The following is a 25,560-nucleotide window of genomic DNA, read 5'->3' on the forward strand; positions in this document are numbered from 1 at the left end:
CAAAGGCCATTGGTTTATTGAACAGAACTGAGAGCTTAGTTATTTATTTATTTGTTTATTTTTTAGAGACAGGGTCTCTCTCTGTCACCCAGGCTGGAGTGCAGTGGTGTGATCGTAGCTTACCGCAGCCTTGAATTTCTGGTCTCAAGCGATTCTCCTGCCTTAGTCTCCTGAATAGTTAGGACTACAGGCACATACTACCACATCTGGCTAAGTTTTAATTTTTTTTTTTTTTTAAGAGATGGGAATCTCACTATGTTGCCCAAGCTGGTCTCGAATTCCTGGTGTCAAGTGATCTTCCTGACTCAGCCTCTCAAAGCCCTGGGATTACATTTGTGAGCCCTGTTCCCTGCCAGGAGTTCACTTATTAATTTAAAAAAATTTTAAGTGAGTAAATAAATTAAGAAAAATCAGCCAGGCTATAGACGTCAGAGTGAAAAAAGTTCAATTTGGATGCAAAAGAAAAAACACCATACAGCATCCAAGTGAATGTTTTTAATGCTTATAAAATTTTAATAGGAAGTGGGAGATGGATTTTTGTGGGCTTTAGTTACTACAGCAAATGGGTAACTAAGGAAATACTCTATTCTTCCCTACTGATCTTTCCAGGTGATTTAAACCAAGGATAAAAGCCCTCAAGAATTTTTTTTTAACTAATATCTCTAGCTGTCTAGGGAGAAAGGAAATAAAAAGAAAACCACTCCTCTCTTTACATAAAAAACCTTTTCCTGAAGAAAAGTAGTGTGGTGGTCAGGGGTGTTAAGAAAAGGTAAAAATGGACAAGTATTTTAAAAATGACAGTATAACTAGGGTACTGCTAATATTTAGAAAGACAGATAATTTATAAGAGTTGAGCTGCAGAGAAAATGGCTCAAGGTTCTATTTTCAGCTTTTCAACAGGTCAGAGTTATCTAATGAGGGCCGTGACAGGGCGGCGGGCACACTTCCAGCTGAACTGGTTGTACAAGGTTCTTGTACAAAAAGCAGTCTAGAAGAACCTACCCAGAGTTGAAGCAGCAGGGAGAAGAGCCTGTAGGACCCATTTTTCTAAACACTGTGCTCTTCTTATTCCTTTTAATTTTTTCAACTTAATGTCCATTAGGAGAAGATTTACCTGGCTGCATCATTAGATGGCCAAGGGCTGTGTTATGTATTTTCTCTGCCTCTCATGTCCTGAGCCAATTTGCCTTATCCAGGCACATCTCTGTTATTATTCTGGAAATTGGGCCATCCTGACAGTCTCAGACAGAGCCACCTCAGCTCTGATTTATTCTGCAAATGTCTTGCTTAAAGGCACAGAGGCAAACCTCTTCAGAGGTATCTTTCTCCTGAGTACAAATGCAATTGTACTTATAGAATTGACAAATTCAGGTTTTTTCCTGCTGTCTGAAATACGGTGTCCCTCTTACCTCAAAAAAAGCAAACAGCACAACCTATACTGTGCATAACTAACAAGACCCCCAGGTCACAGTGAGAGCGGGTGCCTAATGGGATGTGTACCTGAGACAGCCCCATCTGGGGTCCCCTACCTAGCACTGAACTCAGCAACCATAGCTCTATAAACGACTTCACCTGCATGACGTCCTTATCACAGAATCACTGTCCCCCAGGACCGAGACAGAGATTAAAGTAGGTAGGTGGGGAGATGGGATCAAGGTCCCTGCTGGTGCTTCGTCGTTGTGACAATATCCAACCATATGGGATTGTAGTTCAAGTAGGTACTTAGATCAGGCGCCTCTGGGGAGGATTACAGGCAGTTCTTATTTCTGAAGAATGTACATGTGTAAGCCTGGCATTATCACCTTGACTAGCGAGTGTTAAAAGAGACATCAGAATCCCCGAGGACCTCCTGTGAACAGCTATTCAGGAAAAAAAAATTACACAACACCCGGTGCTGACTTTCCCAGTTGCTCAGTCTCCCTCAAGTCCTCGGGGCTTGTGATTTACACCAAGCTTCAGTAATGTCTATCAATTACTTTGGAAAGTAGAGAGCACCATGAAAACTGCAACAGTGAGGCTTCCTTCCAGCTATGAACACTAAGCAAATTCGTACCTTCGCTCTTCCCCACTTACTTACCCCTCCCCGGCTTTGATCTCAAACTGGTCCTGTCTGTTCTTTACTATTTACTTACATATGGTATGGTTTTTGGATCAGGATACTGGTACAAAGGTTTAAAGTCTGGAAAATAATTTGCCAGAGTAACACCCCAAAGGATACTTCCCGGTTGGATAGATTAGGCTATCATCTCCCCACCCAGTGGGCAATGGCAGCGTAACTAATGGTGAGCAACTGAGTGTGAAGTGTCTGCTGATGTGGGACAGCGTAAAGCATTCCACATCTTTCCGGATGGATTCTAGCCTAGAAATGTTGGAATCTAATCCGTTGGGTCTGATTTCCAGTTCACAGGGAATATAGAGATGGAAGAACAAGCTTAATAACTGAGGACCTGGGTGTGGTAGCTCCAGCCTGTGGTCCCAGCTACTTAGGAGGCCGAGGTGAGAAGATCATTTGAGTCTGGGAGGTGGAGGTTGCAGTGAGCCGAGATTGTACCACTGCACTCTAGCCTGGGCGACAGAGCAAGAAACAAAACAAAACGAAACAAACAGAAAACCTGTATCAAAACAAAACAAAACAAACAACACCCCCCACCCAAAAAAACTGAGCATCTAAGGAAGCAACAAGGCAAATAAATCCAGAGGCTGGATCTTTAACTAGACAACTGGCCTGCATTCTTCAATCAGTGATGAGCAGTAAGAGACGAGTGTTCTAGATTTAAAGAGATTTAAGAAACATTACAACCAGATACAGTGTGTGGTCTTGGATTGGATGTGGTTTAGCTAAACTCCTAAAATAACAGATGTTTTGGGGACAATGGAGAACATTTGAAAGGTATTAAATGAGAAGAAAATTGATTGACATGGAAAGATGACTGATTTTATGTATGTATACATATATATATACACATATGAGTGTATACCTCTATATGTATATATAAAATACATTTATAGGTGCAGAGAGAAAGTGTGGGAGGATTTGTACATTGGGGTTACCTGGGGTAATTTTGGGGGAATAAGAATATGATGGTTTGATTTTCCTTTTTTTCTTATCAACACTTTCTAATTTTTTGTTTGTTTTTTGAGACACTTTTGCTCTGTTACCTAGGCTGGAGTGCAGTGGTGCAATCATGTCTTACCGTAGCCTCAACTTCCTGGGCTCGAGCAATCCTCCTGAGTAGCTGGGACTACAGATGCGTGCCACCATGTCTGGCTAATTTTTAAATTTTTTGTAGAGATGGGATCTCACTATGTTGCCCAGGCTGGTCTCATACTCCTAGGCCTAAGTGATCCTCCCCCACTTCACCTCCTAAAGTGCTGGGATTATAAGCATGAGCCACTGAGCCCAGTTAACATTTTCTAATTTTCTGATATTGAAAAGAGATTGCTTTCGTGATCACAAAAGATTGATTTAAAAAAAATCTTCTTTAAAAAATTGATTTAAAAAAAAAAACCCCAAAACAAGAAATACCTTTCCAGGCAGCAATAATGAAAAGGAGCCTTGAGGCGAGGTCAGCCCAGCTGCTAACAAAAGACGTGCGAACACCTCCTGCGAGGCCTAGGACTTACTAGGAAGACCCCAGCAGAGACCATAATTCCACAGCCTTGTAGTCCCACTTTTTTTCATTTTGAGGCGCAGGTGAACAATTTAAGATTCGTCACAATGTAATTGAATGTGCAGAGTGACTTCCCACTGGCGATGATTGCTGAAATGGAGTGAGGGAGGGGATTGGGAGGGAGGCACAGGTTTTCTGCCCGGGCCGATGCTGAGTCCTGGGTGGGAAGCACGGAGCGCGCCTCTTCTACGCGGGGTCTTGATAGCTCTGCTGATCACTGGGTAAGCCCCATGGGGCCAGGTTTTATCAGTGATGTATTTTCTTCATTGAGAAGAGTATCAAGTGAGTTAAATAAATGGCACACAGTTTTTGCAGACCCACCCGAACATTAAATGACATTTGTATGCTGAAATAATAACCAGAAAGTTCTATGCTCTAACCAATGAGTCCTTTCTCCCAGGCAGATTAGAGAGACTGGAGGATGAATTTGAATATTCAAATGAATGTCCACCCTGGTGTGTAGCGAGGGGGGAAGGGGTAGAACTGGCCAGGGGCTTCTCTGATCACGTTTTGATGATAAATGCATGATAATGAAGAAATGAAAAGCAAAGAGAAGAACCAGAGGGGGAAAGAAGGCTCACTGCACAGTAACTTCAACTGTGATCGGCGAGGTCACATCTGCCCTGCGGGAGGGAGGTGAAAAGGCAGAGGGTACACTCTGTTCCTTAGTGAAATTGCTTAAGCACAACTCAGATCAGCTGGCCTGTCTGGCTGAGTCCCAGGACCTAGAGGGACCAAACTGGCAAACCTGCTTTCCAATATGTAGGTAATCACATTACCATCATTGCTTAGGGTAAGACGGATGGTTTTTACAGAATAGCCCTGATTGTGAAAGGCTGTTTGTGGGTGTGTTTGACTGAATATTTTATACCCTCAAGATGTGCAGTTTAAATTAGATGGTGAGGAAAACCTAAATGCATAAAAAATAGGACTATTAAGAGAGAAAACTGATGTTCGGCTCTTGTGAGGCTGTTTAGCACCACATGCTCTAGGATCTCAATATCGATATTCAGTATTGTCCATCTCAGCAGGGTGATGTTAGCTAACACGTTTAAACTCCTTTTTACCACTCTACTAAGATTTTTTTTTTTTTTTTTTTTGAGACAGTTTCATTCCTGTTGCCCAGGTTGGAGGGCAATGGCGCAATCTTGGCTCACTGCAACCTCTGCCTCCCAGATTCAAGCGATTCTCCTGCCTCAGCCTCCCGAGTAGCTGGGATTACAGGCACCTGCCACCATGCCTGGCTAATTTTTTTTTTTATTTTTAGTAGAGACAGGGTTTCACCATGGTGGCCAGGCTGGTCTCGAACTACTGACCTCGTGGTCCACTTGCCTTGGCCTCCCAAAGTGCTGGGATTACAGGCATGAGCCACCGCACCTGGCCTCTGCTAAGCTATTAAGCTGTTAAATTGATTACCTTGAATGATGTGATTTTTGTACATTAAATATGGTCAAATAGCAGTAATTTCATACGATTTGATCTAAAAATTGACCTTTCCTTTAGAAGAGCTTAGATGTGAGTTGAGAGACGTAAGAGTAACTTATCAACAGACACAAAATGATTAAGAACTAGAATTAAGAGGCCTTGCTTTGAAGTCAATAATACACAGATTCGTTCACGCTCCTTAAGGTTTTTCCTTGACTGACTCCATGTGGCTGAATCTTTTTCTCTAGATGAACCACACTGTCCAATGTTTAAGCCCCAAGGGAAAATGAACCCAGTTACTATTGAATACATGCAACTCAGATTTATCCCAAAATATGATGATCTACCTAGACCAGTCACCTTTTTCCAAGAGTTGACACCAGAGGTTTTCTAGAAAAAACTCCACCCTCGCACGACCAAGATTTGTGTGCGTGATCAACATTTAGAAGAACGTGCTAAAGAGGACACTGAAGACAATTCTCAAACAAGAGTTAATATCTGAGCTGCTGCAACATCCTTGCCACAAAAATGCAGCTCCCCAAGTGACTGCGCCAGAGGACACAGGGCTCACTTAGATGTGGAAGCTCTGGTTGTGTTTCTTTTAAAATCAGTCACATTACTTTACAGTCACACCTTGTAAGAGAGGGCTCAGGGTCTCCAGCATCCCTGGAGAGCCATCTTCTTTCTTCTGCTTGCATTTTCCTCACTTCTATCCCGTTTGAATGGTTGTGAGCTGTTAGGGATTTTATTTGATTTTTAGGGCTTCACTATTTGTATTCATCTTGATGCTCCTCATATAGTGTTTGTCCTAATCATGGCTTCTAGTACAGAGTCCAAGTTGAACTGCTGGAATTACGGAGCAAAATACTGAACTGGTATTTTCTTCCTTGTTACTGGCTTGCTGTTCCATAGGCTAAAGGAAAGTAGTGACTTTCCAGGCACAGTTAAATAAATGGTCATAGTTAGTCCAAAGTGTCTTGAGAGATGATCAAAGTTTGGGTCTCAGTTCTGACCTAACTTGCTGTGTCATATTTGGCAAATTTATTAACCTCTGGCAACACCAGTTTCTTTCTTAAGAAAATGAGAGCATTAACATAGATAATCTCCCAGTTATTGTCTGATTCTAAAACAATACAAGTCTATAGAAAACCTTGTTTAAAGTTAGGCTGTTATTTAAATTGTATCATCCTTAAGCATTCACTTTTGTGGAGAGGAAAAGAGAGAAGATAGCTCAGAAATAGGTTGGTGGGAAAATTCAGGTTTTGAAAATGGTTGGTGGCATTTGAGTGATATAGAAATAATTTAGATTTGACTATTTTTTGAATATATAGTCATTTTTTTTAAGACAAGGTCTCACTGTGTCACGCAGGCTGGAAAGCAGTGGTGAGATCATGGCTCACTGCAGCCTCAACCTCCTAGGCTCAAGTGATCCTCCTTCCCCAGCCTCCTGAGTCACTAGGACTATAGGCACATGCCACTATGCCCGGCTATTTTTTTTATTTTTTGTAGAGACGAGGTCTCACTGTGTTGCCCAGGCTGGTCTCGAACTCCTGGGCTCAAGTGATCCTGCTGTCTTGGCCTCCCAAAGTGCTGAGATTATAGGCATGAACCACTGCCTGGCCGGATATATTCATCTTTATAAGAAAACATTATAATAGGAGAGCTCCAGGAATTCTGGAGGGTTGTTTCCGACACCTAAAGCTTCTCACTTTTTTTAGTGCATTTGAAAATTGGAATTCATAAAAAAAGAATTAGTCATTTATATCAGAATAAGTTCACGGTCACCTTGAAGTTTCTTTTTGTATGTGGAGGATGATGTGCCTGTTTTGCTGTCTTGTCTAAGAGCTGAGCAATTAGGCAAAAAAAATGGCATTTGTGGGATTTTTGGCATTAGATTTCGGGCTGATATTGATTGGAATATTTCAGGTTGTCATCTTGAGCTTCAGGTGTCAATCAGTACCCTAGCCTGGGTGGGAACAAGGAGGTTGCGCCAGGAAGTTTGGGCTTGATCGTGCTCGCTGGTGACATCCTGCCACCTTGTGGCCAGCTCTGGACTTCAGCATTAGGCCTCGTTCCCTAAGTGGCCAGGCTGCTTTCCGCTGTGCCCAAGCTGCAAAAGCAATCTGTGACAATCATTTCCAGGCTTCTGAACTGACAGCACAATTCTGTGGGTTCTATTCATTATTTATAGATTCTTCTATAAATAATCAATCTATTTATAGATTGATCATAAAATATTTGCATTGCACCCCGTCCCAAAGGAGTGTCCATATTCCTTTTATTCTTAAGAGCGCTCACGTAGCTGATGGGACAGCAGAAACGGAAAAAGGTTAAGTGTTGGAAATGTCAATCTTTGTTCTGCTCTGAAATCGATTCTCGCTTCAGGCAAGCCCCAGATCTGGATCCCAGGCTCTTCCTGGTTCTGCAGATTAAACTGCTCATCCCTGGGAAGAGCACTGAACCCATCCTCCGCTAATGGAGCATTTTACTAGTGTGACTGCATTTCACAGCATCTGGCTGTGTAGACATTTTTGTCTTCATTTTATAAGTTTACTGAGGTTCAGAGACACTGAGTAACTTGTCCAAAGCCGCGCAGATGATAAACAGTAGAACTGAGACCCAAACCTAAGTAACCTGACACACTCTTAACCCCTTTGCCCTTTGTCTGCGAAATCAAGTAAAAACACTTTACTACACACACAAGGCAGGTATAAGATCGAAGGAGATAAAAATGCAAATGAAAGCCTTTCGTGATGAAAAATATCTATCCACGTGTTGGTTAACTTTTAAAATGCCTGTTATTACTATTGTTGTGCATGCTGCTGAGATGATTGTTAATGGCAGGCCAAAATTTTCTGTTTCATAAATGGAAGAGTGAGTCCTCAGAGGGAAATATTCAAAATTGATTAAAAGGTTATTTGCAGTTGCTATTAATGATGTTCTCTAACACTCTCATTTTCCCATTTGCTGCCCAGTTTCAAATGAAGTTGATCCTAATTAGAGATTCCATTTGTAGGAAAAATAACTTGGGTGTGCATTCAGTATGTAAATTAAAAGGTGGCTTTTAATAGTAAGGGAGATAGTAACTAAACCAGTGTGATAAACTTCTGAGATTTTAGCCTGTGGCTGCCCAGGTGAATTGAACAGTTAATTTAGATTAAAGATGAGAAAAGATGCTCAGGCATTCTTACTGGGGGATAAAGAGGACTTCATTTTGTGTTCTGTTTGGGTGAGACTAGAATTATTCAGAATGACTGGCTATCCTGAAGATATCCACGCATCCCTCTACTTCACCAGTGTAAGTCCAGTATTTGCATCATGAAAATAAGTAATGCTCAAGGTAAAAAACAAACAAAAATTGGCATAGACTTCTTTTCTCAAAGCCAGTGTTGGGTTATAGGAAAGAATATGTTAGCAAAACCTAGTCATAAGTTATAAAGGAACCATGTTGGATGCAAAGTGTGTAATTGTCTGCCATAGGTGGTACAAGTTCCCCACTCATTCCCCACACAGTGTGTTCATGAATCATCCCACCAACAGGTTAAGGCAAGAAAGAGACCCAGGTTTAACCAGCGAATCTTTGTGGTAGGGTCCTGCTTGAAATGCTCTAGAATCGATGGAGCAAATATGAGGATCTATATCAGCAAGTGTCTCACTTAAGTGCTTAAATTTGCTGAAAATGTATCCCGTGGCTTCAGGGATGCCTGTCACTGCCTCTGGGTTGGAATCCATTCTGGTTTCCTTTATGAGACATAAATTGCCAATGTTTGCCACTTTGTATTCACAGTTGAGGTGCATGACTCCTAAGTTAAATATTTATATTTTTTGTTTCCTATGCCTTATGTATCTGAGTTTTGTTCATATCTATCTGTATTTTATATTTAGAAATATGCAGAGAGCAGAAGTAAAATATCACACATTGAGTTTCTTCTCCTACTACATGCATGTGCATGCAAAGACACATGCTTTTATTTTTATTCATTTATTTTTTTTAAGACAGAGTCTCACTCTCTTGCCTAGGCTGGAGTGCAGTCGCAGGATCTCAGCTCACTCCAACCTCCACCTTCTGGGTTCAAGCAATTCTCCTGCCTCAGCCTCCTGAGTTGCTGGGATTACAGGCGCCCACCACCATGCCCAGCTAATTATTTTATTTTTAGTGGAGAAGAGGTTTCACCATGTTAGCCAGACTGGTCTCGAACTCCCAGCCTCAGGTGATCTGCTCGCCTCGGCCTCTCAAAGTGCTGGGATTACAGGCATGAGCCACCGTGCCTAGCCTACGTGGCTTTTAATACATTTAAAATAACCTAGAAAATTTAAACATAAGTAACATTGAATGTATTAAAGGAGAAAATAAGCCAAAAATGGAAAGGTTGAATGGGGTACCCTTTGTGCAAGGGAGGACATGGCTATTCTATCCTTTTCTCATTGGTGATGCTGGTGCTGGAGCTGGTGGTAGACAACACGGATGTGGGTTGATTCTATAACAATTTGGCTTCTGTAGTCACTTTCTTATCCTCCCACCAGTTACCTCTGAAAGTCACTGCCTAGCTAGTGTTTGCAAGGGATGAAGCAAGCAAGCATTCAATTTAGCGTAGCACATGGACAACTACACGGGGCAATTTCAAATCATCTACACTTTGATTCTCCTGACCTGTGCTAAAGAACATCATGAAACACGTTGTTTCTAATATAAGGAAGTAGTTTCAGTTGTTGTTAATTACAGCAAATGATAGATGCCCTCTTTATAAAGATTCAGAATAAATTTATTTGTTTTTAACATCAGAAACAGTAGTATTTCTTTTGAGAAATTTAAAAAATAAGCATATGATCCCAAGAGCTGTGTTCTTAAAAAGTTTTACAGCCATGTCAACCTCTGGAAAGTTCGCATCTAAATTTGCAACTCATTAATAGCAAATATATATGGTTTTTATGGTATATATTCTTGTGTTGTTTATTGCTTATTCTTTTATGTGTTGCCATTTTCTTTTTTTATCTCACTTGCATTAGCAGTGAGGATTAAGCTTGGCTGTGGGGAATGGAAAACGCAAAATACCAGTAGCTTAAATAAGAGAGAAGTTTCTTTTTCTCTCGGGTAAGATTCTGAGTAGGGGTCCAAGTTTAGAATGGCAGCTCCAGGATTATTAGGAACCCAGACCTCTTACGTGTTGCACTGCCATCCTCAACACCCAGCTTTCAACTCATGGTACAAGATGGGCTGCTGTGGCTCCAGTTATCATGTCCATCATCCAGCCAGTAGGAAGGAGAATGGGAGAGAAGAGGGTCACAATTAATCCTCCTTTTAAGGGATGCTGTCTAGAAGTTGCACATGCAACTGACATTTACATCCCATTGACCAGACCTTAGTCACCTGAGTACACCTAGCTATGAGAACAGCTGGGAAAGATGGTCAACCATGTATTTTGGCTGAAAACGAGCAGTCTCAATACTGCAGAGGAAATGGAGATGGGCTATTAGGAGACAAGTTGCAGGCTGTGCTATATCAATTGGTAATTCAGATTATTTTATGGATCTTTGCAAATCACTTTAAATTCTGTCCACACTGGGGGAAGGGTGGTTATAAGTAAATGAATGAATAAATGAGTTTAAATTCCTTAGGAGGAGGATGGATCCTGTTACTGCTTCTGTTTTACGTGAGTCTGCAGAATCTCAGAACAGGCTCTCTGATGCAATGGAGTTATTGAACAGTTTTTGTAGATCACAATTTGAGATTCCCAGATCACTTGGTCTCCAAAAAGACAGTGGCAGTGAGCTTGAGCTGCTTTCTTTAGCTCTGAAACTCTAATGAGCAGTATACATACACCTGAGCTGAATCTGCAGAGGAAGATAAACTTTCCTTGGTTTGAAGTAAATTTTTGTCAATATAATATCTTAATACTGCCTCTCTCATCCAATCAGGCTGGCAGTTACGTAAGTCTTCGATTTAAAAATGGGGAAAATGATTTCTTTCTTTCTTTCTTTCTTTCTTTCTTTCTTTCTTTCTTTCTTTCTTTCTTTCTTTCTTCCTTTCTTCCTTTCTTCCTTTCTTCCTTTCTTCCTTTCTTTCCTTTCTTTCCTTTCTTTCCTTTCTTTCCTTTCTTTCCTTTCTTTCCTTTCTTTCCTTTCTTTCTTTCTTTCGAGACAGAGTTTCACTCTTGTTGCCCAGACTGGAGTGCAATGGCGTGATCTCGGCTCACTGCAACCTTTGCCTCCTGGGTTCAAGCGATTCTCCTGCCTCAGCCTACCAAGTAGCTGGGATTACAGGCATGTGCCATCACACCTGGCTAATTTTGTATTTTTAGTAGAGACGGGGTTTCTCCATGTTAGTCAGGCTGGTCTTGAACTCCTGACCTTGGGTGATCTGCCTGCCTTGGCCTCCCAAAGTGCTGGGATTACAGGCATGAGCCACCGTGCCTGGCCGATCTCTTCAGTATACACATTTTGTTTGGCAGACAAACACCTCTCAAAGAATGGGACTCTTGAGGTGCCTTGGGGATGGAGGGACATGACAAAAGATATGGGGCAATGAAAAGTTTGGGTGCTACTGACTAGAGTTATTTTGCTCGGAGATTTTAAAGTTAGATAGCTAGACTAGAGCAGTACTTGTCACACATCAGTTAGCCTAGGAATGTAGTTAAAACTGCAGATGCCTGGGCTCCACCCCCCAGATATTCTGATTCAACAGATGGCTTGGGAACAGCATTTTGACAAATATTGAACTAGCGGATGCTGATTGCCCAAAGTTGAACAACATTTCAAAGGAGTAAACCTTCCTTTGACAAAAGAATATGAACAAGTCATTAAAAAATACAGGGTTTGGTTTAGATACTTTATTTGTCTAGGATGCTGAAATGTCCGGCATTTCTGTTCTCCCCCAACAATCTCTCATGAAGCTGGGCCTGCAGACCCATTGCACACAATTGAATGTGAACTTACAGGTTAATGATTTGATGAGGGGCTTTTAGCACTTTCTGGCAGCTCTGGTCACCTGATATGCCAGGCACCAATGGGCATGGAGAAAACATCCTTAGTTTCCTCCTCACCATGGCAACCAGTGCATCCTGATCCCTGTCTGTCAGTTTCCAGGCTAGCGACTCTACGGTCACCTGTGTCATAGCAACAGGAGAAAACTGCAGTTGACTTTCGCTTTCCAAATGTCTTGGAAACGGGGCTTTCAATTCTAAACCCTAACTTCCACTCCGCGGTTTCCTGGGTACGAAGCTGTTTGGACTCTGGGAGTTGGTGGCTTGAGAGAAACAGGAGGGAGGGGAGATTCTGGGACATTAGTATATTGATGGCAGGTGTGCGTAAATTGGAGCTGTCAGTTGGACCAGCAGGAAATAAGAAGTATGAATCTTAGGGGAAGGGAATGAATCACATTCACAAAGACAGCTTGAAAAATTGGCGAGGAGGCAAATGACAAGTTCTCCACTCTATATGAAATATCAAGATTCAAGGAAAATCAATCATCCTTTACCTTTAGGCGTTTTGGGGGTTATGACGAAATTAGGACTAGAGGGAGTAAGCAATGGAAGCCTTTAATTTTTCCTAATATTTTACCGTAACAAATTTCAAACATACAGCAAATTTGAAGGCAATTTATAGTGTAAATTTAGATTCTGTCATTAACATTTTACCTGACTTATCACTTATTGTTTATCGTTGTTGTATATTCATCTATCCTTCTATCAATACACCTTAGTTTTGGAAGTAGCTTTGATTTTAATATTCTGATTTTTCTTTCTTTCCCTCCCTCCCTCCCTCCCTCCCTCCCTCCCTCCCTCCCTCCCTCCCTCCCTCCCTCCCTTCCTTCCTTCCTTCCTTCCTTCCTTCCTTCCTTCCTTCCTTCCTTCCTTCCTTCCTTCCTTCCTTCCTTTCGTTTTAGTGTTTATTACCCTCCTTTTGTCTTCATCCACCCAAAGCCATAATCTTTAATGATTACAACAAAGAACATGATAATGATAACAAAAATTTGTTAAAGCTACATTTGCTGAACATATACTATATGACAAGCACAGTACTAGCTACTTATATTATTATCTCAATATTTGTCAGAATAGGAGATATAATTATCCCTCTTTTGATAATAAGGAAGCAGAATCTCAGAGATGAGTGGCTAAACCAGGATTCAAACCCAGTCTTGTCTGGTAATTTGCTTTGGCAAACAAATTTCAGGGGATTAATGGCCCTAGGAATTTCATTTCAAAGTAGGTTAGTGAAAAACTCACTAAAACCACCTCAAACCTATTATGGAGATCATTGATAAAATCATTTTCTGCCTTTAGTTTATGTAAAGGAGCCTTTAGTTCAGAGTGGAATGAAAAGGCTAATCTTTGAACCATGATTATCTGTGAACACTCTGGGTATCTGCATTTCTTTGTACGAGAGTGAAGTAGGCAAAAATTTCCTCCTTTTTGTTGTCATTGCAGAAACTTATTGAACTCTTCTATGGGCCAAACATTACACATTCATTTAATTCTTTCTTTCTTTCTTTCTCTTTCTTTCTTTCTTTCTTTCTTTCTTTCTTTCTTTCTTTCTTTCTTTCTTTCTTTCTTTCTTTCTTTCTCTCTCTCTCTCTCTCTCTCTCTCTCTCTCTCTCATTCTTTCTTTCTTTCTTTCTCTTTCTTTTTTTTTTTTTTTTGGAGACGGAGTTTTGCTCTTTTTGCCCAGGCTGGAGTGCAATGGCACGATCTCAGCTCACCACAACCTCTGCCTCCTGGGTTTAAGCGATTCTCCTGCTTCAGCCTCCTGAATAGCTGGGATTACAGGCATGCGCCACCACGGCTGGCTAACTTTTGTATTTTTAGTAGAGATGGGGTTTCTCCATGTTGGTCAGGCTGGTCTTGAACTCCCGACCTCAGTGATCTGTCCGCCTTGGCCTCCCAAAGTCCTGGGATTACAGGCGTGAGCTGCCATGCCTGGCCTCATTTAATTCTTAAGGCTAGTTCTCTGAGGCAGATATTATAATCTTCATTTTAAAGATCAAACAGTTAATGTTCACTGGAGCAAACAGACAGACCAATAGAACAGAGCAGAAAGTCCGCATAATCCCAATACAGGGGACTTTATGATAAAAGGGATGACAGTCATCCCTTGGTATTCCTGGGGGATTGGTTCCAGGATCCCCTCAGATACCAAAACCCTAGGATGCCATAAAATGGGATAGTATTTGCATGTAATGTAGGCACATCCTCCTGTAAATCATCTCTAGATTACTTATAATACCTAATACAATGTAAATGCTATGTAAATAGTTGTTGTAGTGTATCATTTAGGGAACAATGACAAGAAAAAAAGTCTGTACATGTTCAGTACAGACATAACCATTGCAGGCCTAGCTACATTTTCTATTCAAGGTTGGATCCAAGGATGCATAATCTATGGATACTGAGGCCAGCTGTACCAGTATTCAATAAGTGATATTGGGACAACCATCTAGGAAAAAATGTAAAAAAAAAAAAAAAAAATCTGAAGCCATATCTCACACCATTTAGGAGGACAAATCCCAAATGAATCAAAGACAAATACAAGTGAAGCCACAAAAGTTCTACTAGAAAAGATGAGAAAATTTCTTTATGACTTTAGAGTGGGGATGGCTTTCCTATGACACCAACTCTAGAAGCCATAATAAAAGAGATTGATATATTTAAGTATGGAATTTTTTTTGTTTGAGTCAGAGTCTTGCTGTGTCTCCCAGGCTAGAGTGCAGTGGTGGGGTCATGGCTCACTGCAACCTCCACCTCCCAGGCTCTAGCCATCCTCCCATCTCAGCCTCCTGAGTAGCTGGCACTATAGGCGCATGCCACCACACCTGGCTATTTTTTTTGTAGAGATGGATGGTCTCAAACTCCTGGGCTCAAGCGATCCTCCCACCTCTGCCTCCCAAAGTGCTAGGATTACAGGTGTAAGCCACTGCTCCTGGCCTAAGTATATAAATTTACTTTACATGTGGAAACTTCTTCATGGCAAAAAAAAAAACCACAAAAAAGTAAAAGTACAGATGGCGATATGGAGAAAATATGTGCAATTCATGCCACAGATAAAGTGTTGTGCTTCCTAACAGATAAATAGCACCTATTAATGTCTGAGGAAAAGACAACCTTACCAATGCAGAAATGAATAAGGGTAGCAATAGACTGTTCAAAGAAGAGGACATGCAAATGGCTCTTAAACATACAAAAAGATGCCCAACCTTATTAAACAAGAGAAATGTAAATTAAAACAACACTGGGGTACCATTTCCTTCGCATTTTATAAACTAAAAGTTGAGTTAAATACTGCACTGTGTATGGTTGGTGGAAATATCAATTAGTCAAATCTTCATGGAGGACAATCTATTTCAAAATTACAAATGTACACGCACTAAGTTTCAGAAGTTCCATTTCTAGCAATTTCTCCCTTATAGGAGAAAATTTTGCCTACTTCACTCTCGTGCAATATTCTCGTATAGTCACACCTGTGGGAAGCGACATAGGTAGAGGGTATAAAGTGCAGCATTTTGTTGTTGTTGTTGTTGTTGTTGTTTTGTAAAATATGGGACGCTAAATAAATAGAAGACTATTAAATGAATTATAATAGAGGCATGTGATGTATACAAAAGAATGAAGAAAGTTTCTATGTAGTGATTTGGAAAAAGCCCTCGGATACGTTAAGCAAAAAAAAAAAAAAAAAAATTAAAAAAGAAAAGAGCAAGGAACAGAACCATGTATAGAGTATGCTGCTGTCTGTGAACCATGAGTATAGCGAGTTTACCCTCCTCCCCACAAAGGAGAATCTGTGGTTGCCCCTGTGGGTAAGCTGATGGTGTAGGACACACAGTTCTGGATTCTGCTTTTGCTGGTGAAATTGCTGGCTATCCTCTGACTGGGTAAACAAACCCAGTTCCTCAGAGATCAACACAGTGCTCACCCCTCCCCAGCTGTCAGCCTTGTATCCAACTGTACTGGTACCATAATTTTTGATTCTCTGAGGGCTGGGACTTCTCTTTTCTTCCTGGACTCAGGGCAAGGATGGTTGGGCAAACTTACTTTTGTCTTATTCATACCCGATGTATCTGTGTTGTCAGTGTAAAAGTCCACTGAAGACATAAACTGTTTATAGTTCCAACACTTAAACTAGAAAATTCATCTTTAATCCAGTGAAGATAACCTGGTATGTCATTTGCCAAAGGTTGTTACTAATACAAAGAGGTTGTCAGTGGTGAGTGTATGAAATCACACATAAGCCCAGGCTTGCTGACTTGTTTCAACTACCTTCTTTTTATTGGATTTGATTTAAGTGGACAGATATCACTGGATGTCTTTGTTGTGTACAGCGTCAATGACTTTCTTCCTTGCTAGCAGAATCTGAGCTTTTGATTACTAGAAGTAGACTGACTTTATATTGGAAATATGTTATCTATTCCATGACTGATTATTTGGTTTTGTCCAGAGGCCTGGCACAAGGTATGAAACATGCTGTTGGCAGACAAATCTCTATGTGTCTCTGTACTTTTTGTGTTTTGCAAGAAAAAAAAATCACTAGTCATGAATTTGTGCAAATATTTGACTACATTTATTGCCCGTTTGTTAATAATCATAAAATATAGGAAATATCCATGATGGCCAATCATAGGGGATAAGTTAAATTATGGTACCTCATATAATGGACTGCCCTTCAGTTATTTTAAAATGATGATGTAAAAGAATATTTAATGTGGGAAAATGTTCTTGACATATTAAGGGGGAGAGGGGAAAAGCTTCCTCAAAATAAATCACAACAGTGTGATCTCTTTTAAAAAGTGTTACACATACACGCGCGCACACACACACAGACATCGAATGGCGATACATCATGGATTATTAGCACTCGACATATTTTTTGTAATGGGACATGGGTAAAGTTCTGATTTTCTTCTTAAGATTATGAATTTTTCTACAAAAATATGATTACGTTTGCAATGAAGCATTTTGCAAAAGCTATTATAAAAAGAGGAAGAGATAAAATGCCTTCCTGAGTGCCTCTACTAATCTAGTTCGCGGGACAACACAGGATATTACGGAGTCACCTCCAGATTCCAAATCTCTGCCTTTGTCCTCTCAGGCCCATGCAGACTCCCAGCCAGTTGCTGGGGAGACTATCCGGATCTGAGCGTTTCCTTGCTATTCAGTTCTGGCCGCTGTTGTGCTCATACACCTCAGCAGAGGCACAGGTAAAAACCTTTAATCTGATTAAAATTTCCCTCAAGCATATTCCTGGTATTGCTGGTAAGAGGAAGGAGAACGCATTTCAGAAATTAATTTCATCCTCATGTCATCTGAAAGGCCAAAAAAAAGCAACTCCTCCACCCATTTTAAATGCAATTTTGATTGGATTCTTTCTGAATACTTCAGTAGCTTTTGAGAAACAAAACAAAACAGCGTTCCTGAGCGTCCAGCTGCAGCCTCCTGCGAGCACATCATGTTCCGCACGTCTCGCTGGTTCGAGGACGCCTCGTCTGTTGCTAAGGAAACAGAGTAGTCAAATCAGACTGCGACGGAGGACTCTCCCGAGTCCCCGAGAACAAATTGTTTCCTTCTGTTTGGTTCCATTTGGTTTAAGTAGCGGCGGAGACCCTCGCTTTCTGGATAAACTATTTTCCCGGGCCGGACACTGATAAATGGACGGTTAAAGACAGCAAATAATCCTCAACTCTAGATGTCCTTGTCAGAACGGGCTGCGGGATTGAGTTTTGATGGGTGAATTCTAATGAGAATTAGGGTCTTTGTTTCGCACAAGTGCTTTCAAGAACCGGCCAGCCTTTTCCATAAATGGGATTACATTTATTGTAGCCACTGAATAACAAAATTTTCAGCCCACAGACGCTTCTGTAACTTGCACGCTGCTTGAGGCAAAATCGGTTTCAGAGCGAGCAGCGCGCAACGCTCACATACGTCAGGCTTTATTGGACTACTTTCAAACTTCCAAGTGTTTTTCACATTTTTTTCTTATGTTTTCATTCACGTTCCTGTACTTTAAACGTATGAAGTCAAATGTGAATGTAACTCTTGCTTTTATTGGAGTCTAAGAAAAGCCAAGTGATTCTTCTCAAAATGCAGCAACGGGCTGTTATGTGGCACAGGGCCCGGCTAATCAAATCCTATTCAACCACCAATGACCTCATGGTGCTCTGGTTGCCCTGTTATTCCCTTTTGAGACTCATCACTGGTCTCCCATTTTGTGGCCTGAAGCCAACAATTTTCTCAATCCCTGTGAAGAACAGCAGATAAGTAAAGAGGCTCTGAAGATTAGGAGGGAGAGAAAGGGACATAGGAAACAAACTACCATGTGGGTAAATCACACCTGCACATCCTAATTCATATTTCCAGAGCATAAAATATTCTGAAACACCTAACAAATGTGTGGAAAATAAAAGTTCTTCAAAAACAAATATTCTGCAAAAACTAAAAGCAACCTAAATGTCCATCAAGAGTAGAATGGATATTGTGGTCTAAAATTGTGGTCTACAGTGAACTACTACTTAGCAATAAAGATAGAACGACCTACTGGATAAAACGTATACATTATGTTGGGTGAGAAAAACAAGGAACAAAAGAACATGCGTTGTATAATTCCATCTATATGAAATTCTTTCTAATCTATAGGGGAAAGAAAAGTAATCAGGCTTGCCTGGAGGGATAGGGGTGAGTTTGGGATACTAGGGAACTTTCTGAGAAAGTCAATGAGCTACATTTGACTGGGGTGATTGTTATGTGAGTGTACACATTTGTCAAGATGCATCAAACTGTTTACATAAAATCTGTGCATTTACATACATAAATTGTATCTCAATGAATAAAAAGAATGTATCTTATAGCCTTTCTCTGTGGGGTATTCTTTTACGTGTTTTACATGCAAATATATTTAATCCTCACAAAAATATGAGGGAGAAGTATATTTATTTGCATTTTACACATGGGGAAACTGAGACAGAGTGGTTACATAAATTTCCAAGGTAATGGATCTAGTGACTGGTGGGACCAAGATTTGAGACCTGGCAGTCCGGCTCCAGAGCTGGGCTTTTGGCTGCTGAATCACATTTCCATACCTGCTAGAAGTGGCAACCAGCTTGTTCTCTGTTTCCTAGAAGCGCTTTTCCAAATATGATAGCAGAACAATTGCTCATATACACAGAGAGAATCCAGCTACCCTTATTTTTGCATTTATTTATGTTGGGTATTGGGATACTTCTAATAATTCCATTTAGCTTCAACATAGTCAACACTACTAAACTATAGGCTTGCATTGCACATGATCAAGAAGGCCAATCTCCTGAACTTTGTTTGCTAATCATTGTACAACACAGTTGATGTTATAACACAAGCAAAATTATTTACCTGATTTTGCTAAGAGGAACTGGGAAATGTGAAAGTGATTCAGGCATTGGGCTAGAAAGAATATTCATCCACTCCATTCTGATATTATAACTTACTGTATTGTTTATCATATAGAGAGAAAAATTCACAGGGACATCAAAATATTAACTGTGACCAACTATAGGAAATGAGATTAAGATGAGAGGAAGATTTTCAGTCTCTCAGTTTGCAATGTTTACGACAAGTATGCATTTTTAATGAGATTCTATAAGTTAGACAGTCAACTGTTCTTGCTTGTGTGAAGGTTAGCTATTTTGTAGTCCTCATTCATTCACTCATTCGTTTGTTAAACAAATATTTACTGAATGTCTACTGAATGCCAGGTACTAGGTACTGAAGAGACATAAGAACTAGTATTCTAGAGGTTAGACATATGGACAAATCATCATGGAATGAGATAGGCACCCTGCAGTTGTAAGGATTTAGTTTAGACCAAGGAATACTGCCCCAACTCTGTTCTTGTCCATAGTGATCTGTGGGTTTGCCAGTTCTGCATGACCAGAAGGTGGAAGGAGAGATGAAGCATTTCTGAATGACCTAAGGTTTTCCTATCCTCTTATTTTATGAATATTATTGGAAGTATGGCCAGTACTTGGAAGAGGTAGGCTTTAATTCTTACATGTTAATATGGCTTGTAAGACTTCAGTTTTTTCCTAATTCTAGTTTCTCATGGCAAAGTTGTTGGTTGTCAGTGGCCAGAGGACTAAATTTAAAGGTTGTCATTTGAGTACTTTTCTCTGTTCTGTGGCTATAGGCTATCTTCCTAATACCAGCCACTGTCCTTCCATTTTGCAAAATGCATAATGGTTAGGAAGGGCTAACTTGATGTAGGTTCACTGTTTAATCTCCAGAGTTTCCTGGAATGAAAATGCAAAGTAGCCCACTAATAACCAGGTTGAAACTACTCATTCTATAACCAATGGGCAGTCACATTGCCTTTGTGATATAAAGGAAAATATCATCATTATAACAAGGTTGTGTAGTTTTTAGTGCCAGAAAAAGAGAAGTCTATGCTTTTCTTCCTGCTTGAGCTTAAAACAAAATTAAGTAACAGGCTGTAAAAAGCAGCCTTTCTTAGGACCATATGGTTCATTAGCACCACATGGTGTACCTGTACCAGAGACAGTTATTGAGTCCTGCGCTCCTGCCTGTTTAGAATGTGAATGATTGGCTCCCCTTGCCCCACTCCAGTACAGTCAGGGCAGCTTAATCCTTCCTGGCACACTGTGTCCTTGTTGGCTTATAATACCTTCTTTATAAGCATACTTGATTTTTGGAATTGTTCTGTAACTGGAAATCAGTCTCATTGGACAAGTGCACGTCTTAAGCTCTTCGCAGTGCCCTACCAGCCTAATTAAACTACAGAAATATGAAAGTAATCAAGTGGGAACATTTGCAAAATGAATGCCTGTTAGTAATCTGCATAGTTACAGAGACTGTCACTTAGACCTAACTGCTGGGATATGTTGACTTTACCAATGGGGAGAAAAAAAAAATCAATGTTCCATATCCCATGACTCCAATCTATTTTTGGCTGAGACCCAAAGGCCTCTCCAGGGTCAGAAAATTTGTTTATAACCAGTTTCTGGATTGCGAAGAGAAATATCATTTCTGCCCCCTCCCCTTTTTTGCAAACCAATAGAGAACAACATGGAGAATAAGCAGCAGTAAAGTAAACTTCCATCTTCATTGAAACGAGGAAACACTGATATCTGGAACCATAATACTGTATACAAAAGGGGCTTTCAGGTTAGGGAAGATTACCAGTGGGAAGACACACAGGAGGCTAGGGGCTTTGGAGTTCATGGGTGGACTGGATAAAGTAGGAAGTTCTCCCAAGGAGATGTTGCAGCTCTGGCTTGAAGCAAGGTCGGGGAGCACAGACCAAGAGCAACAATCTGTCAGCAGTGAGTGGGCTCGAACAGCTGAAAAACGTAGGCACGCCGTCTTTGCCTACTATACGTATGTGGGTGAAGGAGAAACTGGGGAAAACAAGCAGCCTTCCACTTCTATGTCTGCTAAAGGGAAACAAAAGCATCACCATGCACCGGCCGGGCGCGGGGGCTCACGCCTGTAATCCCAGCACTTTGGGAGGCGGAGGAGGGCGGATCACGAGGTCAGAAGATAGAGACCATCCTGGATAACACGGTGAAACCCCGTCTCTACTAAAAATACAAAAAATTAGCCTGGCGCGGTGGCGGGCGCCTGTAGTCCCAGTTACTCGGGAGGCTGAGGCAGGAGAATGGCGTGAATCTGGGAGGCGGAGCTCGCAGTGAGCTGAGATCCGGCCACTGCACTCCAGCCCGGGCGACAGAGCGAGACTCCGTCTCAAAAAAAGAAAAAAAAATCACCATGCACCAAAAACCTCCATTAGGTTGTTTTACTGGGAGAAGGGCCACCTATAACTTTCACAGGGTATTGGTGAGGTTTCTGGAGGCAATAAGCTCAAGAGGCTTAAAACAAGCTCAAGAGGCTTAACCAGCTCATTTTGCTGGTCCTTGGCCTTTACTATCCTCCATAATATAGCTCAGGAATAATACCCACTTTCTCAGTTCAAGGATGCACAGTATTAATAAGGAATCAGCGTAGGACCTGTGTGAACATATTGCATTTATAAAGGAATGTCACACATATACACAGAGGTAGATGAAAAAACACATCAGAAAGGTCACATCAAAGCAGGTAAAAATTAAGATATTTCTCCAAAAACTAATCTGACATCTTATAATACCAGAAATATACACACACTTCAAATCTAGGAAATCATCCTATGAAACTGCTCTGACCAATATGGTAGCCACTAATACTTGAAATATGGAGTAATCGAGTAACAAAATTTTAAATTTTAAACTGCTAGTCATTTCAGTTATTGGAAAACTTTTAAGCACATTTAAACCAACATGGGTATGTAAATTTACTTTGCAAATTTAGATATTATGAAATCTAAACATGGATTAAGTATTATCAGTAAAACTTTAGTGTCTCAACTGAGATATACAAACCAGACTGAGACTTAGTTTGATAAGAATGAAAAATATCTCACTGAAATAATATCTCCAATGTATTGGGTTAAATATATTAAAATTAATTTTACCTGTTGTTTAGTGTGGCTACGAGATCTTAAATTACATGTAACTTGCATATGTCTATCAGACACCATTGCTATAGAAAAAAAAGCACCAGCATGCAAAGTAAATGTACATGCACTGTCCAAAGTAGGAAAAAGAAAACCCCCAAACTGTAAACAAAGTAAACGCATGTCCACAGAGGAATGGTATAATACATATACATAACATTCTGTAGGGTATGATCAACTAGGACACCAAACATTGAGAATGGGGGGAAAACATGCAAATATATTTTCCTAAAATTAAGTCTGAAGACTGCAAGGGCACATTGAACTCCAAGGAAAATTGATACAAATAATGATAAATATTTTAGTATATCACACTTCAGGGATAAACAGTCCTCTGGACATTTAGGCTCCTCCTTCACCACCACAAAAAACAAAACACACAAAAAACCACAACTATTTACACATAGATTTTTCTTTTAAGTTACTCTTGTACACAAACAGAAGGAAAAATAGAAACAAAATAAATTACTTAAGGTATTTCAAAACCTTTTTCACATTCAGTGTCTGTTTCTTGACTTGGTAATTGACGTTTGTGTTTTCTCACAGCATGTGGTCTTTATGCTATTAAGAGCAGTGGTGACGGGCATTTCATTAAAGAGCACACCACCGTTGTCTCTGGAATTTTCTTCTTAGACACTGACACCCATTCTTCAAGTTTGATACTGATGCCTTCCTGGTCAGTGAAATTATCAACGCAAGGTTTTCAGAGCTCAACCAGGACTTTTTTTCCTCAACTGCTTCTTACACGGCTTTTGACTGAAGAGTAACTGCTTTGTCACCAGGAATACATTACCAAATGTGCACATGAATAGGCCTACCATTATGGCCTACAACAGGATGGCTCCTTGAAGGGAGACAAGGATGTCATCTACCCTTGTGGTGTATCATATTACTTCTGCAAAATATTCACTATCCCTCCCTCTGACAGAATAATTTAACTGTGGTGACTGACATCGTGCCTGTCACAGGACTTGTCTTGGCTAATGGAATGTCATGGAAATAAAGGGTATCATTTCCTAGCGGAAGATGAAAGAGCCATCACGTGGTTCCCACCTTTCTTTTCCCTCTTAAGACCAAAATGCCCCCGCTTAGAGGCTGCTCCTTTAGACTGGGTCCTGAAGCAATATGCATTACAACCAACATGGATCGTTACAAACATGTGAGTGAAAAATAAATCTGTAAGCCACTGAGGTTTTTAGGGTTGTTTGCTAGTGCAGCATAACTTATGCTTAAACTGACTGATAGAACTCTTAAGCAGAATGGATTTAAACCCTGGTTTTGGTATGGTCCACGTGTTCTCCTCAAGGACTCTTGATTTCTGCAGGACTTCCTGAGGGTAGTCAATGAGTTGGTGATTGATGACTAGTTTCCCCTTATGTGAGATTCAAGTTCAGGCTATTTCAGGTAAGCCAAGGTGTATGCAGAGTGACCTCATCTGAGATGTGGTTAAACTGAGTCACCCTGAACTACTTAGTGGACACTAAGTGGGTGTGGGTGAGTCAGAGCCCAGTTGTTGGGAGCTGCCATTTATAGCTGTATTCTGGTGAAATGCCTTGGAAACATTAAAGTCAGAAAATACCTTTGAGACTGGAAACCACACCACCTCACTTTGGGACATCACAGAAGTTCTCCGTGGGAAAGGGGCTGGTGGGGAGGGGAGGGGAGGAGGAAGATGTTGTAGCTCTGAAGGTCCACTCTTGTTTTTCTTCATTTCTTGCCATTAAAGCTGATTCCATGATGGAAGTATCAATCTGTGGGCAGTAGTTTTTTTTTTTTTTTTCTTTCCAAAGTAGAAAATTCAGCATCTGTACTTAAGAGTTCCACTGGAGAAGTGGCTGACCTCAAAATATATTAGGGATCCAACTGCAGTTAAATGTTGATGGATTCAACAATGTGCAGCAGCCCTTCAAAGAATACAGGCTGTGGTTTCCTCCTGGGAAGACTTCACCAGGACCCTTGGCAACAGTGCTGGTAGAAAGTGGAAACAAACAGTTAGATGAGCCATAGATGGCAGAAACAGTAGGTGAGCAGACAGTGACATTAAAAATAGTTCAGGGCAGGAAGCTGATTTTCTCGCCCACATTCTGGTTAGGGTGGATTAAAGGACAGAGGCACTGGGGAATTCATTTTGGCTCCTAAATTCTGGGTGTCCTCAAGAACTTTCCCTGTTTCCTCCATAACAAGCAAAGATAGGATAGAATCAATCGTTATAAAACACTTGCACATTAAGGATGGCATCTTGGGTGGGAACATTGATTTTGCAAACAGAAACTGTACGGGGTAGGGGTGGCTGCCATGGGTCACTGGTGGTTTCTTGTTCACCATAGACGATCATCATGTTGTCTGGACAGTCTGGATCCCCTTGAAGGGGAGCCAGCAGAAGGCGGCAGTTAAGGGCATAAGCTTAGCAGGCAGATAGACCTGAATTTTGTATCTCACTTGTGCTTGTGCTAATTTTGCTGGAGTAGGCATAGCTTCCCTAAGCCTTAATTTTAAGGAATGCAAAAAAAAAAAAAAAAAAAAAAAAGAGAGAGAGAGAGATAGTTCCCAACGTACATAGTGGTTGCAAAGTTTAAGTGAGCTAATTCATACAAAGTGCCTAACACACAGCTGGGTGCATATTAAACGCTTGAGTAGCACTAGCTAGTGTTATAGTTGCTGGTCTTATCTGAGGAAAGTCAAAGTGAAAGGTGGTTGGAATCACTGCATAAGTTCTTACTTTTTTTTTTTTTTTTTTTGAGATGGAGTCTTGCTCTGTTGCCAGGTTGGAGTGCAGTGGCATGATCTGGGCCCACTGCAACCTCCGCCTCCCGGGTTCAAGCGATTCTCCTACCTCAGCCTCCCGAGTAGCTGGGACTACAGGCGCCCACCACCACGCCCGGCTAATTTTTTGTATGTTTAGTAGAGACGGGGTTTCACCATGTTGGCCAGGATGGTC

General features: G+C 40.8%; 2 protein-coding genes across 3 annotated transcripts in view; one reads left to right on the forward strand and one right to left on the reverse strand.

Annotated features, from left to right (window-relative positions):
* Positions 1–25,560, forward strand: part of RMI1 (RecQ mediated genome instability 1) — a 640,651-nt gene that overhangs the window by 277,964 nt on the left and 337,127 nt on the right. The window lies entirely within an intron of this gene.
* Positions 20,996–25,560, reverse strand: part of SLC28A3 (solute carrier family 28 member 3) — a 65,795-nt gene continuing 61,230 nt past the window's right edge. For both annotated transcript variants that reach the window (XM_005582042.4, XM_045373038.2), the window contains one exon: positions 20,996–24,590. In XM_005582042.4, coding sequence (XP_005582099.3) covers positions 24,464–24,590 — 127 coding nt within the window. In that variant the 3' untranslated portion in view covers positions 20,996–24,463. The remainder of the gene's footprint in view (positions 24,591–25,560) is intronic.

Source organism: Macaca fascicularis, chromosome 15, assembly GCF_037993035.2.
Source record: "Macaca fascicularis isolate 582-1 chromosome 15, T2T-MFA8v1.1".
Taxonomy (NCBI): Eukaryota; Metazoa; Chordata; class Mammalia; order Primates; family Cercopithecidae; genus Macaca; species Macaca fascicularis.